General features: G+C 38.3%; 2 protein-coding genes across 2 annotated transcripts in view; both read right to left on the bottom strand.

Moving 5' to 3' along the window:
* On the bottom strand, positions 366-7,086 carry EPGN (epithelial mitogen). The gene is made up of 5 exons (XM_005681753.2): positions 6,983-7,086; positions 6,356-6,445; positions 3,683-3,803; positions 2,581-2,733; positions 366-822 (listed from the first exon to the last, which is right to left on the bottom strand). Exons 1-5 carry the CDS (start codon positions 7,023-7,025, stop codon positions 771-773), a joined length of 459 nt encoding a protein of 152 aa, XP_005681810.1. The 5' UTR covers positions 7,026-7,086; the 3' UTR covers positions 366-770.
* The window catches only part of LOC102179276 (probable bifunctional methylenetetrahydrofolate dehydrogenase/cyclohydrolase 2), a 125,029-nt gene continuing 124,646 nt past the window's right edge, over positions 13,807-14,189 (bottom strand). The window contains exon 7 of the mRNA XM_018049583.1: positions 13,807-14,000. Coding sequence (XP_017905072.1) covers positions 13,888-14,000 — 113 coding nt within the window. The 3' untranslated portion in view covers positions 13,807-13,887. The remainder of the gene's footprint in view (positions 14,001-14,189) is intronic.

Genomic DNA, 14,189 nt, shown 5'->3' with positions numbered 1-14,189 from the left:
CTCAGACATGAATTGTCTGAGGAGACACATGTGCTGACAAAGCAAGAGATTTTATTGGAAAATGGCGCCCAGGCAAAGAGCAGGAGGGTAAGGGAACCCAGGAGAACTGCTCTGTCACATGGCTTGCAGTCTTGGGTTTTATGGTGATAGGATTAGTTTTCAGGTTGTCCTTAGCCAATCACTCTGACTCGGAGTCCTTCCTGGTGGTGCACGCCTTGTTCAGCCAAGATGGATGCCAGAGAGAAGGATTCTGGGAGGTAGTCGGACAGGTGGGGTTTCCTTTTGACCTTTCCCAAACTCTTCTGGTTGGTGGAGGCAGGCTTATTAGTTCCCTGTTCCTTACCAGGACCTTCTGTCATAAAACAACTCATGCAAGTGGTTACTGTGGTGCCTGGCCAGGGTGGGAGGTTTCAATCAGTGTGCTTCCCCTAACAAGTGCACAGTTGATAATTATTGTCATGAGAATTCACATCTGACGTAGTCAGAAGTGTAAAACTCAATATCCCATAGGGAGAACAAAAACCACACAGAAGCAGCAAACCCAGAGTAGGACTGTGAACTTGACTTCTGTCACTGTAGCTTGTTCCCTTGGCTCCCACAGCGCTTTAACGATGACAGAGTCTAAGGACCAACGTTGAAATTTATTCTCTCATTTCACCATGATCCCAACTTTCTAGTCAGCTTGGGAAGTTTTGTTGTTTCACTTGAAGATTTCAGTTTTGGGCCCGCTGATTTACACCAGTGCCTCATGAAGATTTCTTACAAAGGCTTCACAGTGGTCTTCCTCCGGAACAGATGTAAGGTGATTTCAATTTTAGATACCTAAAACAGAGCATTGGTTTCCATATGAATTTGACTGCTGTTTGTATAGCTTATTGAGAATTACATAAATGCTCTGGTATAACAGTTGCTTTTGGTGTCCCACCTATACCCCCTTTACCATCCCCATCCCTCAGCAGCCGTGGGTACTAATAAGGTTCATGTGCTGTGTGCTGTGCTTCATCGCTCAGTCGTGTCCGACTCTCTGTGACCTGTAGACTGTTGCCCACCAGGCTCCTCTGTCCATGGGGATTCTCCAGGCAAGAATACTAGAGTGGGTTGCCATGTCCTCCCCCAGGAGATCTTCCCAAGCCAGGGATCGAACCCAGGTCTCCTGAATTGCAGGCGGATTCTTTACTGTCTGAGCCACCAGGGAAGCCCAAGAATTCTGGAGTGGGTAGCCTATCCCTTCTCCAGGGGATCTTCCCGACCCAGGAATTGAACCAGGGTCTTCTGCATTGTAGACAGATTATTTACCAGCTGAGCTTTCAGGGAAGCCCATAATAAGGCTCACAGCACCATCCTTCTCTAGAGGACTGTCCTCAGCCAAGAGAGGATTTTGCCTGAAGATTTCTGGGAGATTCCAAGGCCCTGTCCCTTACCTGAAAGGATTATTCTGACATCCACACCTGATGATGCTGGGTACTAAAACCAAGCTCCCTCACCTCCTTAGGTTGGGTCAGAGATGCCATTCCTGTTCTAGGTCTCCCTGTGGAATCAGGCTGAGGATAGATTTCAGCTAAAGCTACATCTTTGCTTCCTTTCCACTCTGCTCTAGCTTTCCTACTTCATTACAAGTTTCAGCTTTGAGTAGTCCCTTGACCAATCACTCACTCAAGAATCTCTTTCATAGTTCTTCTTCTAGGGAACTTGACTTCAGGCAGCTGTCTTATTTACACTAAAAGGTCTTACTTCCTTTTCTTTGTTTTTCCTTTCTTGGTCTCTTATGTAGCTGATTTAACAGATTTTGTATCGATCGATCCACAATTGATATAACAAATTTTACTCTAAGGTGCAGTTATTAAGAAAACATTTTTTTATGTTGTATAATAACTTTTGGTCATTTTAAAAATGACAACTTAGTTAACAGAGTACGGCAAAAGAAATGTATTTTTACTTTTCTTTAATGTATGTCACGTATTTTTTGACTTTTCCTTATATGTAGATTTTAGGTAAAATTACCAGTGTGGAAAGGCCAGAAATAATAATTAATAATTAATACATGAGTAATTTATACTTAGTGCATCAAATTTGTCTTCTTTAGCTTTTAGCTGTAGGCAGTATCTCCTGAATGTACCCTCAGTTGACGTCTGGGAAGAAAATGGCCCAAGTTTGTTACACACTTTCATTAATTTCATACTTATATTTTGATGTGTCCATTCAACAGATATTTACTGAGCATGTATGGTGTCCCAAACATGGTATTCAGCACTCCATATAGTTGTGCCCAGGACACAGTTAATCTTCACCCTTGTGGACTGACTGTCCTATTCATTTATAACTTGATGTAGGCAGACAGAGATGAGGATGAAGGGAAATTGTAAACTGGAGCTATCCTATTGCAACTGCAGGTAAATCTCCACCTCTTGCCTGGGTTTATGAGAAGAGGCATCAAAACAAACATGCGGGAACTTGCCAGATTTACAGCCATATTTTCACTAGACAATTATATATGTCAATGCTTGGTACCTTGTAGGGGCTCAGTAAATGTTTGTCAAATGAATAAGTAGCTAGTGACTTCATAATTTGTTTTTTTCTTACCTCTTTCTTATGTAGCAGTAAAAAATAACAAGAAAACCACTTAATAGTAATCCAACGCCAATCCCAATTGCGATGTATTTTTCGTAAGAATCCACAGCATATGAAGTTAAGGTCAAATGCTCACACCTTTCTCCAGTATAGCCAGTAAAACACCTTTAAAAAAAAAAAGAAAAAATGTATAATGTTAAAACTCATGAAGAGAGAAACACATATGACTAATTTCAAAAAATGAAAACAAATAAAATGATTTAAAGAGGCACATACCAAATGAAAATTGATCTATTAAAGAAGAAGAAGCCATGCATTTTGCACTAATTATCTGATTAAAACCCTGTATTAATGCCGCTTCCCTCATTGGTAGAAAAGAAAGGTAGGACACCCCCATGAGTTGACCTAGAAAATTGCTAACCTACTCTTTCATAAGAGGATGCTGAGTAAATCAATGGTCATAAACAGTATCTCAATTGATCTAGAACTTTATATTCCTGAAATATTTTTGCCATAGTTTCATTTCATCCTATAATCAACTCATAAAAATCTTAGAAACGTCTTTGCATGTCATTGAAAGCTGGTTTGGGATTCCCTGGTGTCTCAGATGATAAAGAATCTGTCTGCAATGTAGGAGACCCAGGTTCAATCCCTGGTCAGGAAGATTCCCTGGAGAAGGAAATGGCAACCCACTCCAGTATTCTTGCCCGGAGAATCTCATGGACAGAGGAGCCTGGTGGGCTATATACTCTATGAGGTTGCAAAGAGTTGGACACGACTGAGCAACTAACATTTTCACTTTTCAAAAGTTGTTTTGGATTTAGTAGTTTTGAGGTGTGGCATGAGCTTCTGCATTTCTAACAAGCTCCCAGATTACACAGATGCTGCTAATCTAGGAACCATACTTTTAAGTACTGAGAATTAGGTAGGTTAGAAAAAGACTCCTTAAATATTCAAATACAAAGAGAATTGGTGAATGATATTCAGATCATGTACCTTTTCTTACTGGGTAAGATATAGGTGTATATAAATGTACCATATGAAACACCATGTGAAAGGAGGCGTACATTCTCCTTCTCCCGTCTCTAGGATTTGGGAAGTTCTTTGTAATTACCTGCAGATGGCTTTCTCCAACTCATGGTGGAATGCACAGACACCATTGATGCAGTAACTATGGTGGTCTTCCAGGCAAGGATGTGAGAACTTCAAGGCTATGGGTACTTCTGTGTAGTCAGCTAGAAAAAGGAGATACTATATTAACAGATGCAGTGGGTCACACTTTCATAGTAGATTCGTAACACATATACAAAAAGGCCTTTCATTTTAAGAATATTCTTTGAGCGCTCTGCCATTTGAACTATTGATTCATCCCTTTGGCAGGTTATATATACAAAGGTTAGGTTAATATCATCTAGACATATTGATAAATTAGGTGGTGGAGGTGGACTGATTATCATTCTGTTCTTCAGAAATTTCATTATAAGATATAGATACAAGTCTGCCAAAAGGTGGCAGCATTGATTCTAGTCAGTATGGTATCTTAAACAAGGCTTCCCAAATGTATCCTGGATGGTAATTAATATAGAAGCTTTCATATACCTGAGAAGTAAGCACTTAGGGAGATGTGGATATAGGCTTGTGAGGTAATGAATTTGATTTCTCTTCTCTCCCCAGAGGAGTGAGACGAGAATCTGCCCTTGCACATCTGTGGACCTTAAGTAGCTAATGGAAAGGAAATTGTTTTCCATAACTGATTTCAGAAGAGGTATTGTTATGACGCATATATGAAGCCAGAAATAATTTATGGCTCAGGTTTAACATAGCTAAGACAATACCTTTGGATGTTGGTTAGACATTTTACTCAATTAAGAGGCATTATGAGATTGTAGGAAAAGCCATGGAGTTGGAATTAGAAAACCTGGGTTTTGATTCCTAGCTCTTAAACTATTCAGATGACCACACTGGTTAAACTTTTGCGGTCGAGTGTGCAGAAGCCTTTTTATGAGATACTTCCCTTTGGGAAGCTGTGCTGTGGCAAAATACATATATTTCAGAAAGGTTATCTTTCATTCCTTGATGTATTAAAGACATATACCTATGCTGTTCTTGGGGTTTATGCAGCGGGAATGACATTTGGGTAAAATGGTATAATTTTAGTGGAGTTTAATATTTGATTCTTAAATTCTTCTCAAGCAGAATTAGTGGCATTTTATTTTTGTCATTGTTGTGAATAAACATCATATGTCCTCAATGTATGACTTCATTTTGGTTGAGAACGCACATTACCTTAAAATTCATATTCATTTTGTTAAATGTAGCATAGTAAATCTAATTTCTCACCTTGATCATTAAGGCAGTGAGAACTTCCCATTATAAACTGTACTAGGTTCTTCCTACTTCAAGATTAACTAAGTTCAATTAACCAAGCCTGAATCAGGACTTACTAGAAAATGTGAGAACTGAAAGAAGATATTTTTAAGGAGAGAGTAGACTAGAGACTCATCTTCCCCCTAAGGACAAGAATATTAATTATAACTTCACAAAAATTTTCCTGAGGTACTGGATTCAGAGTTTTTAGATTAAACAATAGCAGGAAACTAGAATTCCCCAATCAAGAACACAAAGGAAAACTACTGAAGTGACATATTCAATCCCTTTTCTTTCCAATATTATTGCCTGTAACTTGGAGGCTATTGATTTGCAGTTCACTAATAGGGAAGAAAAACGGTGGTGATGGGCAAACTGTTACGACACAGAGGGAACTGTACTTCTTTAATTTCAACAGTATTATCTTCCCACAAGGATGCTTTCTCTTTGTTTAAAGTCTCGGAGACATGAAGAATTTGGCTAAAAGTTATCCTAAAAGCTGCACATTTTGTTTTCCAAATTAATATATGCTCAAAAATTCAATTGGGTAAAATATTTTAAGGAAGTTTTTAAAATATAAAGTTATTGGTGAAATGAAGAATACTTAAGTATTGCTATCTTTCATGTTCACAAACAAAGTATTTGACTTCATCTTCTTTTATTTGCCAGGCTCTGAGAGCAAGATATGGTGTTTCCTTTGTTGTAAATCACAAAGCCCATCTTCCCATCAGGGGGTGATATTTGATTTGCCTGAGAATCACAGCCACCTGATACACAGGTCTTGGCAGATAACAAGCTTCCTAAATTCACCTCTAAGAGTTCAAAGAGTTTGGAAACATGCTGATGCTCAACAATGGCCAGAAACTATTTTAATAACAATAATAAAATATGTAATCACCATCAACAACAAAAATTTGGTACAAGTGGTTGGGAAATACAGCGTACACTAAAACAACAAAAAACCCCAAAGACAAACAAGAAAAAAGACGTTTCCCAAGATTAGAGAAAGTGGATTAAGGCTTCATCTGCTTGCCAGAATTTTTTTGGCTGCAAGAGCTCATAATCACAGATCAAAATATTGTTACTCATCAAGAATGTCAAAATGGGGACAAATTGCCTTTAGACGTGCCTGGATTATTGGGAACTCAGCAGGAATCAGGCAGAAAGTGTGGCAGGTTTCACATCCAGGACTGTAACTGAAGACAACTTTCTCTCACCTGCTCCACTTCTTCCTTTTAAAAAGATGATTCTCTGCGACATGTGTACCTGCCACTTCCATTTCACAATGTCCCGATAAAAGATTGTTTAATAATAAGATATATGTTTTAAAATTTCCAACGTTGCTTTTATCACAATCCAAATTTCGCTCAAACATTTTTTTAAAAAGTCACTTGAAATACAAAAGTGTGAAGAAAAATACCTTCTGTTTTGTTAACTGTCCAGTTACTCTGCTGGGTTGTGACTGGGGGGCTTATAGTCCTGGCTGCCTCTCCAGTCAGTGCTGTCATTGCTGTGTGAAGGAGGGGAAAGGCATCTTTAGCAGGCGAGCCTCCTTCTACGTACAAGCAACAGATCAAAAGTTATTCTGTCTCTTCCCACATCTGTTCTATTTTTATTTCATCTACATTTGAGATCCATAACCTACTAAGGGCAGTTTTCTGATAGTTTTTCATACATATCAATTCCATTCACTACATTACAGCTAGAGAAAATAGAAACCCACTAATGGTTAAGAGAAAATGAATACATTTATAAACTCACTCAATCACAAGGATACTATCACATCATAGTTAAAATGTCTCAACTGCTCTTCAGTTGTATAGAATAAACAATATAGAGATCTCAGAAAAAAGCTTTCAAAATATATTAAGAGAGGAATGTGTCAAAACATTACATAAGAAACTAAATGAATCCGCGGATTCCTTGCTTGGATCTTTGTCATAAAGAACAATTGCTAAAAGCCAACTTCTCACTCATACAGAGAAAGCAAATCCTGTTCACATTTTACAATGACACAACATTAACACAATAAAAAGACATGACCTACCATTGATCAAGAGATAGACTGAGACTGGAACCCCCAAATCCATTTCCTGCACTTGTTAATAGTATCTTGCTCTTATCCTCCTAGACCGATGGGTGGAAGGTTTTTATTGAGCTCTCTCAGAGGCTTTCTTGCATTTATATTTCATGAAGCGTCATCTGGCAGTTCTTAGCAATCAAAAAAATATGTCCTTCTGGCAGCAGCATGAAGCCTTGGGGCGTTCATGCACTTGTTTAGGATACCTGTGTTATCTGGTAGTGTGATCAAGTTTTTCTTTTGAAACACTGGTTTCCTGTTACCTGTGGGCATAATCATGTTTGTAAATGTACTTAAAACAACAGAAAAGAACTGAATTCAGGTAAAGCTTCCTTGGTGTGAACAGAATTGTTCTAGCTCCTAAGCTGCTGGCAATCCATGCAGGATTCCAAGAAAGGGAGTTTTGATATATCCAAACCAGGAAACATCTTAACCTGTTAATAAAAGAAATATCCCTGAAGCTGCAATTATTTACACTACTTTTTAGGACAGATTGGGTTGCACTGTAAATCAAGATATTTTGTTTTTTAGTGGCAGGAGAGAACAATTAAATGTGCATAAAAGTAAAGGTTTAATATTCCATTTTAGTTTTTGCTACTTAGCTTTAGTTATTTCAAGTTCTGTAAAAATAATTATTTTTAAGAGTATAACATTTACCTTTATGTCATTTTTGCCATTTAATATTTTTCTGAGTAAATGGAATGGCTACCAAGCTCTAGGAACTACAGTTCTTAAAAATGTGCCCCAGTGATTAGGCTAGTAAAGCACCAAAATACTACTAACAACAACAATAATAATATCATCTCCAATAAGATGAAATTAAAATATTTATAGTTGGTACATCTAATGAATAGAAAGTTTTAAGTTTAATATAACATTCAGGTTTTTTTTTTTTTTTTTTGCTATTCATCTGCTTGAGGCTTCCCTGGTGGCTCAGATGGTAAAGCATCTGCCTACAATGCAGGAGACCTGGGTTTGATCCCTGGGTCAGGAAGATCCTCTGGAGAAGGAAATGGCAACCCACTCCAGTACTCTTGCCTGGAAAATCCCACAGATAGAAGAGTCTGGTAGGCTACAGTCCATGGGGTCACAGTGAACACGACTGAGTGACTTCACCTTACCTTATTCATCTACTTACGATTATTAAAGTATCATTTTTAAGGCCAAAATATGTAATTATTGCTAGTACTTTTTGTGACAATAGGAGCTTTCATAAATTCTCACTTGCCCAATTTATAATAAAATAATTTATAAATATGTTTTGCTGAGGTGTTAAAGTTTTCTACCAAGACTTTCAATTGCTCATATTTTCTGTACCTTGAAAACTTGTATAATTCAGGATAGGTTGTCATTTGCATCATGTCCACCCAGCAAATTCAGTTTACCAGAAAGGATCCCTTTCACTATTCAAATATAAACTTGGATTTAGAAATCACACAAGAATGAGCTTGTTGAACTCATTATAACTTGGGCAATCACTTACCACAAGAGTCATCCTTTTAAAGTTAAAGAATATATAGGACTTGGCTTACGTGAATGTGCCTACACAGTTCATATTTCTACTTTTGTGAAGTTTTCTTTTTAACTGTTATTAGGACAATTTCTGGATATTATTTTTCCTAAGCAAATAATATTTGAATTATAAGTCATATAATCACCTTCTGTGCCATTGGTGAGAATTTAAGAAGAAATAATTTACAAAGGATTAAATAAACCACAACCAATTGCAGTTTCAGGAGGAAGATGCTAGGAATAAAGTTAAATACCTTTATTCCAAAGACTGGGACATAGTACAACAACATCTTTGTAGTAACTGTTAACTGGTACTTAACCGTGCTTTGCATTTTACAGAAGGTTTTCACACACATCACAAATTTGTCTTCAGTAATCCGGGCTGGCCCCAATATGTCCAATGCCTAATATATAGTGTATACTCAATCTATCTTGAGTGAAGAAAGCAATAAACAACAAGTCTTGTTTTAATTCCCATATAATAAATGAAGACTGAAGACTCAAAGGAAATTAAATGACTTGCCAGAGGACACACCCTAGAGTTGGGATTTGAATCTGTGTTCAGGATTCCAGGTCACGCGTCCTTTCCATTTCCCCAGCTGTGTCCTCTGGTAGGAGTCAGTATACTGACCTTAGAGGAATTCACATTATCTCCTAAAATCAAGATTTAAGTGAATTACCTTTACCATAGGAATCTAAACATTAAATGAACTGTGGCTTCTGCACATATTTGGACTAAGAGAAGTGGACCGCTGTCTATCTAGACGTTTCTCCACTCTGGTGGACTAAGCCACATAATACATAAACTCATCTACCACCTGAGCCTATGAAAATAGCTCCAAGTTATCCTTTGCTTCTTTTCCTCTAGGACTCATCCTGATGGATTCCACTTAACACTCTAAGTAGGAAATCGCCAATGTTCATGTCTTCAGTCCTCTCATCAGGGAGTCCTTCAGCAATTCTGAAGAATGGGGATGGTAGGTACTGTAAAGTGGCCATGTGGATATTTGTATTCTTGATGCATGTTAGAATGAGAAAGAAAGCGAAGAGCTGCAATGCCCGTCTATCATTTTTTCCTCTGACCATTTTTACTGTCTTTTTAATTTATTCGTCTCTCTCTAGTCACAAGCAACACTGGAAGTGCCTTCTTTTCCCGCCCCTCACCCTTAAGTTTATTTTTTCCTTCCCTCTCCCACTTACAGTTTCTTTTCCTTTCTTTCCCTCTCTTCATCTCCTCTTTCCTCTCCTCTCCTTCCAATTTTTCTTTCTTTCTTGCTCTTTGATTAAGAGTCACAATTTGTTTTTGGACATTTGCAGGAAATGGTCACCAGCACATTGCTTATCTTTCTCTAATCTGTAATTCTCATGAATTTAGCTGTCATCCATTCACTCATAAACTACGTTATGCCTCTAACTTCCAACACTGGTAAGACGAGTAGACAAGTCATACATGGACTCTGACCTCAAGGAACTAGAGTGAGTCAAGGAAAGTACAAACTTAACTACAGCGCTGGGTAGAGATAGATGACTGCCGTGAATGTGTACATAAATGAGTATGAGAGTTCAGAGGTGGAACTTAGTCAAAATCTCACAGCATTTCTCTTGGATGAGTTTCATTTGCAGTGAATCTTAAATAGCAAGTAGATTTTAGAAATATAATAAGAGAAAGGATTCTAGGTGGCAGGGAGGTGGGCACTGAGGGGATAGAGTGATAGAAAAAAGAGTGGGTTCTGGCTCATATCACCCAACAGGCCTTTCTTTGAATTTCAATTCTACCTTTCCTACCCATTTGGCCTTGGCTGAGACTTTTTCATAACCTCATGGGTTGATTTCCTCGTATATCAAATGCAAAATGTCAGTAACAACCACCTCAAAAATGCAAAACATTTAGCACATGCTCAGTTAAGGATAGCTATTACTATTGAACAAGATTAGAAAGCTGCAGGGTGTATACAGTGGTCAAAAAGTTTAGGAATTTAGTGGTTAACACACACTCAGTTCAGTTCAGTTCAGTTCAGTCGCTCAGTCGTGTCCGACTCTTTGCGACCCCATGAATCACAGCACGCCAGGCCTCCCTGTCCATCACCAACTCCCGGAGTTTACCCAAACTCAAGTCCATTGAGCCAGTGATGCCATACAGCCATCTCATCCTCCATCGTCCCCTTTTCCTCCTGCCCTCAATCCCTCCCAGCATCAGAGTCTTTTCCAATGAGTCAACTCTTTGCATGAGGTGGCCAAAGTACTGGAGTTTCAGCTTTAGCATCATTACTGTGTCTTAAATTTTCACCACTAGCCATAAATTATTTTCAATCCAGAGTGATATTATGTTAGGACTTTGATTTATGTATTATGTCATCACTGTAAACACAACATGTTTTCAAATCAGCTCCTCTTTACAACTTTCTCATGATAATCAGTGATAACATCCTCCAGGCTTCAACTCCCATGTTCTATCACTAACTAACTAAAGTCTAAATTCTGATTTATCCAGGCTTTTTCTAACCCATTTCTGCTATTATCCAGCTATATTTCCACCACTCTGCAACATACGTTTTTCACTTCAGTCTGACTGTTGCCCTTGCTTTCATATGTATTTGCTAAGCTCATTCTTACCTCCATGTCTTCATGTTATTATTCAGTCCTCACTAATCCTCAGGGTCCTTTTTACAGACACTTGTAGGAGAAGGGAACTTCTACAAATCTCCTTCACAAGACAATCATATATCTATCTTTTATAAACCCCAAATAATATCTATAAGTAGAGTTATGATACTGACGAACTAACTTCATTTCCTTTATGTGTTGACAAAGGCTTCCTTCTTGACGAAACTTTAGTTAGGTTCCTCTGAATCCTTTTCTTAACTAGGCATCGAATTAGACTGTTGAGCACAGTTTGAGCAAAGAAATCTGTTAAGTTAGTTTATGGAGAATCCCCCTGCCCTGCTTCTTGTCCTCTTGCCATATCTGACTAAGTTCCTCCTCTCCCACCCTTTATATTGACCTAACTTTAACAAGAATCCTGGTGAGGTGCTGCTGCTGCTGCTGCTAAGTCTCTTCAGTATTGTCCAACTCTGTGTGACCCCATAGACGGCAGCCCACCAGGCTCCCCCTTCGCTGGGATTCTCCAGGCAAGAACACTGGAGTGGGTTGCCATTTCCTTCTCCAATGCATGAAAGTGAAAAGTGAAAGGGAAGTTACTCAGTCGTGTCTGACTCTTCGCGACCCCACGGATTGCAGCCTACCAGGCTCCTTGGTCCATGAGCTTTTCCAGGCAAACTACCTGGTGAGGTAGTTTAACAAAAATCCTTCCAGCCTTGATATCTAATCAAGTTCTCTTAGTAATTTTCCATCTACTGATCCCCTCACTCTTTTCATTGCCTATAAATCTATTGATGTCTCAGCTATAAGTGGAGTTGATTTCAATCTCTTCTATTGTGATAGTCTTGACCCCACTGCAATAGTCATTGTTTGTTTTGGGAATTTGGGGCACTTAAATATTAATGAGGGCCTTTCTGACATGTTTGCTTGGGATCTTTGATTTTAAACTACCTTCAAGGGGCTTCCCTGGTGGCTGAGTGGTAAAGAATCCACCTGCCAATGCAGGAGACATGGGTTCAGTGCCTGGTCCAAGAAGATCTCACATGCTGCGGAGCAGCTAAGCCTGTGCACCACAACTGCTGAACCTATCCCGGGAGCTGAAACTACTGAAGCCTGCATGCCCCAGAACCCGTGCTCTGCAGCAAGAGAAGCCACTGCAATGAGAAGCCCCCGCACCGCGACAAAGAGTAGCTCCCACTTGCCGCAACTAGAGAAAAGCCTGTGCAGCAATGAAGATCCAGCACAGCCAAAAATAAACAAACAAAAATTTAAAATACTACTATCAAGGTTATCAGACCAAGATTAGTGTGGAATGGGCTACAGAACATTTTCTTTCCTTTTTGAGACATTTGTACATTTCCCCAGCCTGCTGTGAAGAAATAGATAATGAATATATGAATAAGGAAACGTATAGCTTAGGAAAAAAGAAGACATGTATTTCTTTCCAAGCTCATTTTATTATACAGTTTAAATATTATTAATTATAAACATCTAGTCTATTTTCACACAAGTGGTTAAGAGTACACACTAATAAAGACATGCATTGGGTAAGAATCATTATTGGTACATTAACACACTGGGATTCGGGCATGACAACAATACAGTTATGTGCCTAGGGTAGTCTCAAATAGCCTTCAACTGACAGTCACATGTATTTCCTAATTTAAATTGTGTTAAAAACATGGCATCTACTGTGAGAACCAAATGCCATAAGAGAAAATAACTGGGCAACAAAGCAGTAGGTTTTTAGTTATATCTTAAGAAGTAGCTGTGGCACATTGTGTCATATTTTGCTATTAGATTTCTAGATTTGTGGAATGTATTATTCAAACATGTTTGTAGGAGAACAAAGCAATTACATGTAAGCCTAACATATTCTTATTGCATTTTTACTATGTCAAGTAGTCATTTATAGCTTTCTAAGTAGCATGGCATTTGGGGGGTTCCTTGCACATTTTTCTTTCCTCGAATGGAGCATAATTTGTCATTAGTATGCCGTGGGGAGTACATTTGGGAAGTACATGAGATCAAAATTTTATGCTTAATATTTTATCTTTCTTTTAGCAAGTAAGCTCTTTTGCTCTTTTTCAGCATACAATATGGGCTTCCCACGTAGCTCAGTCAGTAAAGCATCTGCCTTCAATGCAGGAGACCTGGGTTCAATTCCTGCATCGGGAAAGTTCCCCTAGAGAAGGAAATGGCAACCCACTTCAGTATTCTTGCCTGGAGAATCCCATGGACAGAGGAACATGATGGCAGGCTACAGTTCATGGGATCACAAGAGTCGGACACAACTTAGCGATATCTTTCAGCATACAATGTAGAATATAAAATATATATAAAATTGAGTATGATTATGGTAAAATCTAAATTACATTTTGCAAAGGAGACTATTTGGCTGACATCATGTTTGTTGAAGACACACTATTTGTGATATTTGTGTCAAAAATATATGCATTTGTTATGAGCCCTTTATTGTTTTAACATTATGAACAAATATTATTCACAAAACAAGCAATTGTTAACAAAGTGTCATTGCAGTTGTTTTCTTTTTTCCTAAAACTCAAAATCCATTCAAAATATTCCAGTAAATATTAGCAGGAAATGCATAAGACTGTGTGAATCATCTGATCCACAATGATTCTACCCATGAAAAAATAAATACAGTGTAGAAATAGCTTTGTAGTAAAATATAAAGATCTTTGCCTTTTGTCAAATAAATATGTAGCATGACTTCAGTTTGCTTTATTATTTCACGTGATCTAGTAAATGATTTTTTTAGCTGCCAAAAGGGTGTTCTTGAGAAGCATCGCCACTGTCATGGGTCCCACGCCTCCGGGAACTGGAGTGATAAAGCTAGCCTTCTTCTTAACAGCTGATGGAGGAAACAGAAAAATTTCTTATTTTTTCTCAGGATTTCATATCTTTAAACATATGGAACTGTTAAAACTGTAAAAACTGAAGCGAATATTTTAAAACTTAAGAGTTTATCTGCACAAGAATGGAGTCAAATCCAGCAGCACCAAACCTGAAGTAGTTGGAAAGCTTTCAGCAACAGGAGCGA

The sequence above is a fragment of the Capra hircus genome, chromosome 6, assembly GCF_001704415.2.
Source record: "Capra hircus breed San Clemente chromosome 6, ASM170441v1, whole genome shotgun sequence".
In the NCBI taxonomy this organism is placed as follows: Eukaryota; Metazoa; Chordata; class Mammalia; order Artiodactyla; family Bovidae; genus Capra; species Capra hircus.
This window is presented reverse-complemented; position numbering and strand designations above follow the sequence as displayed.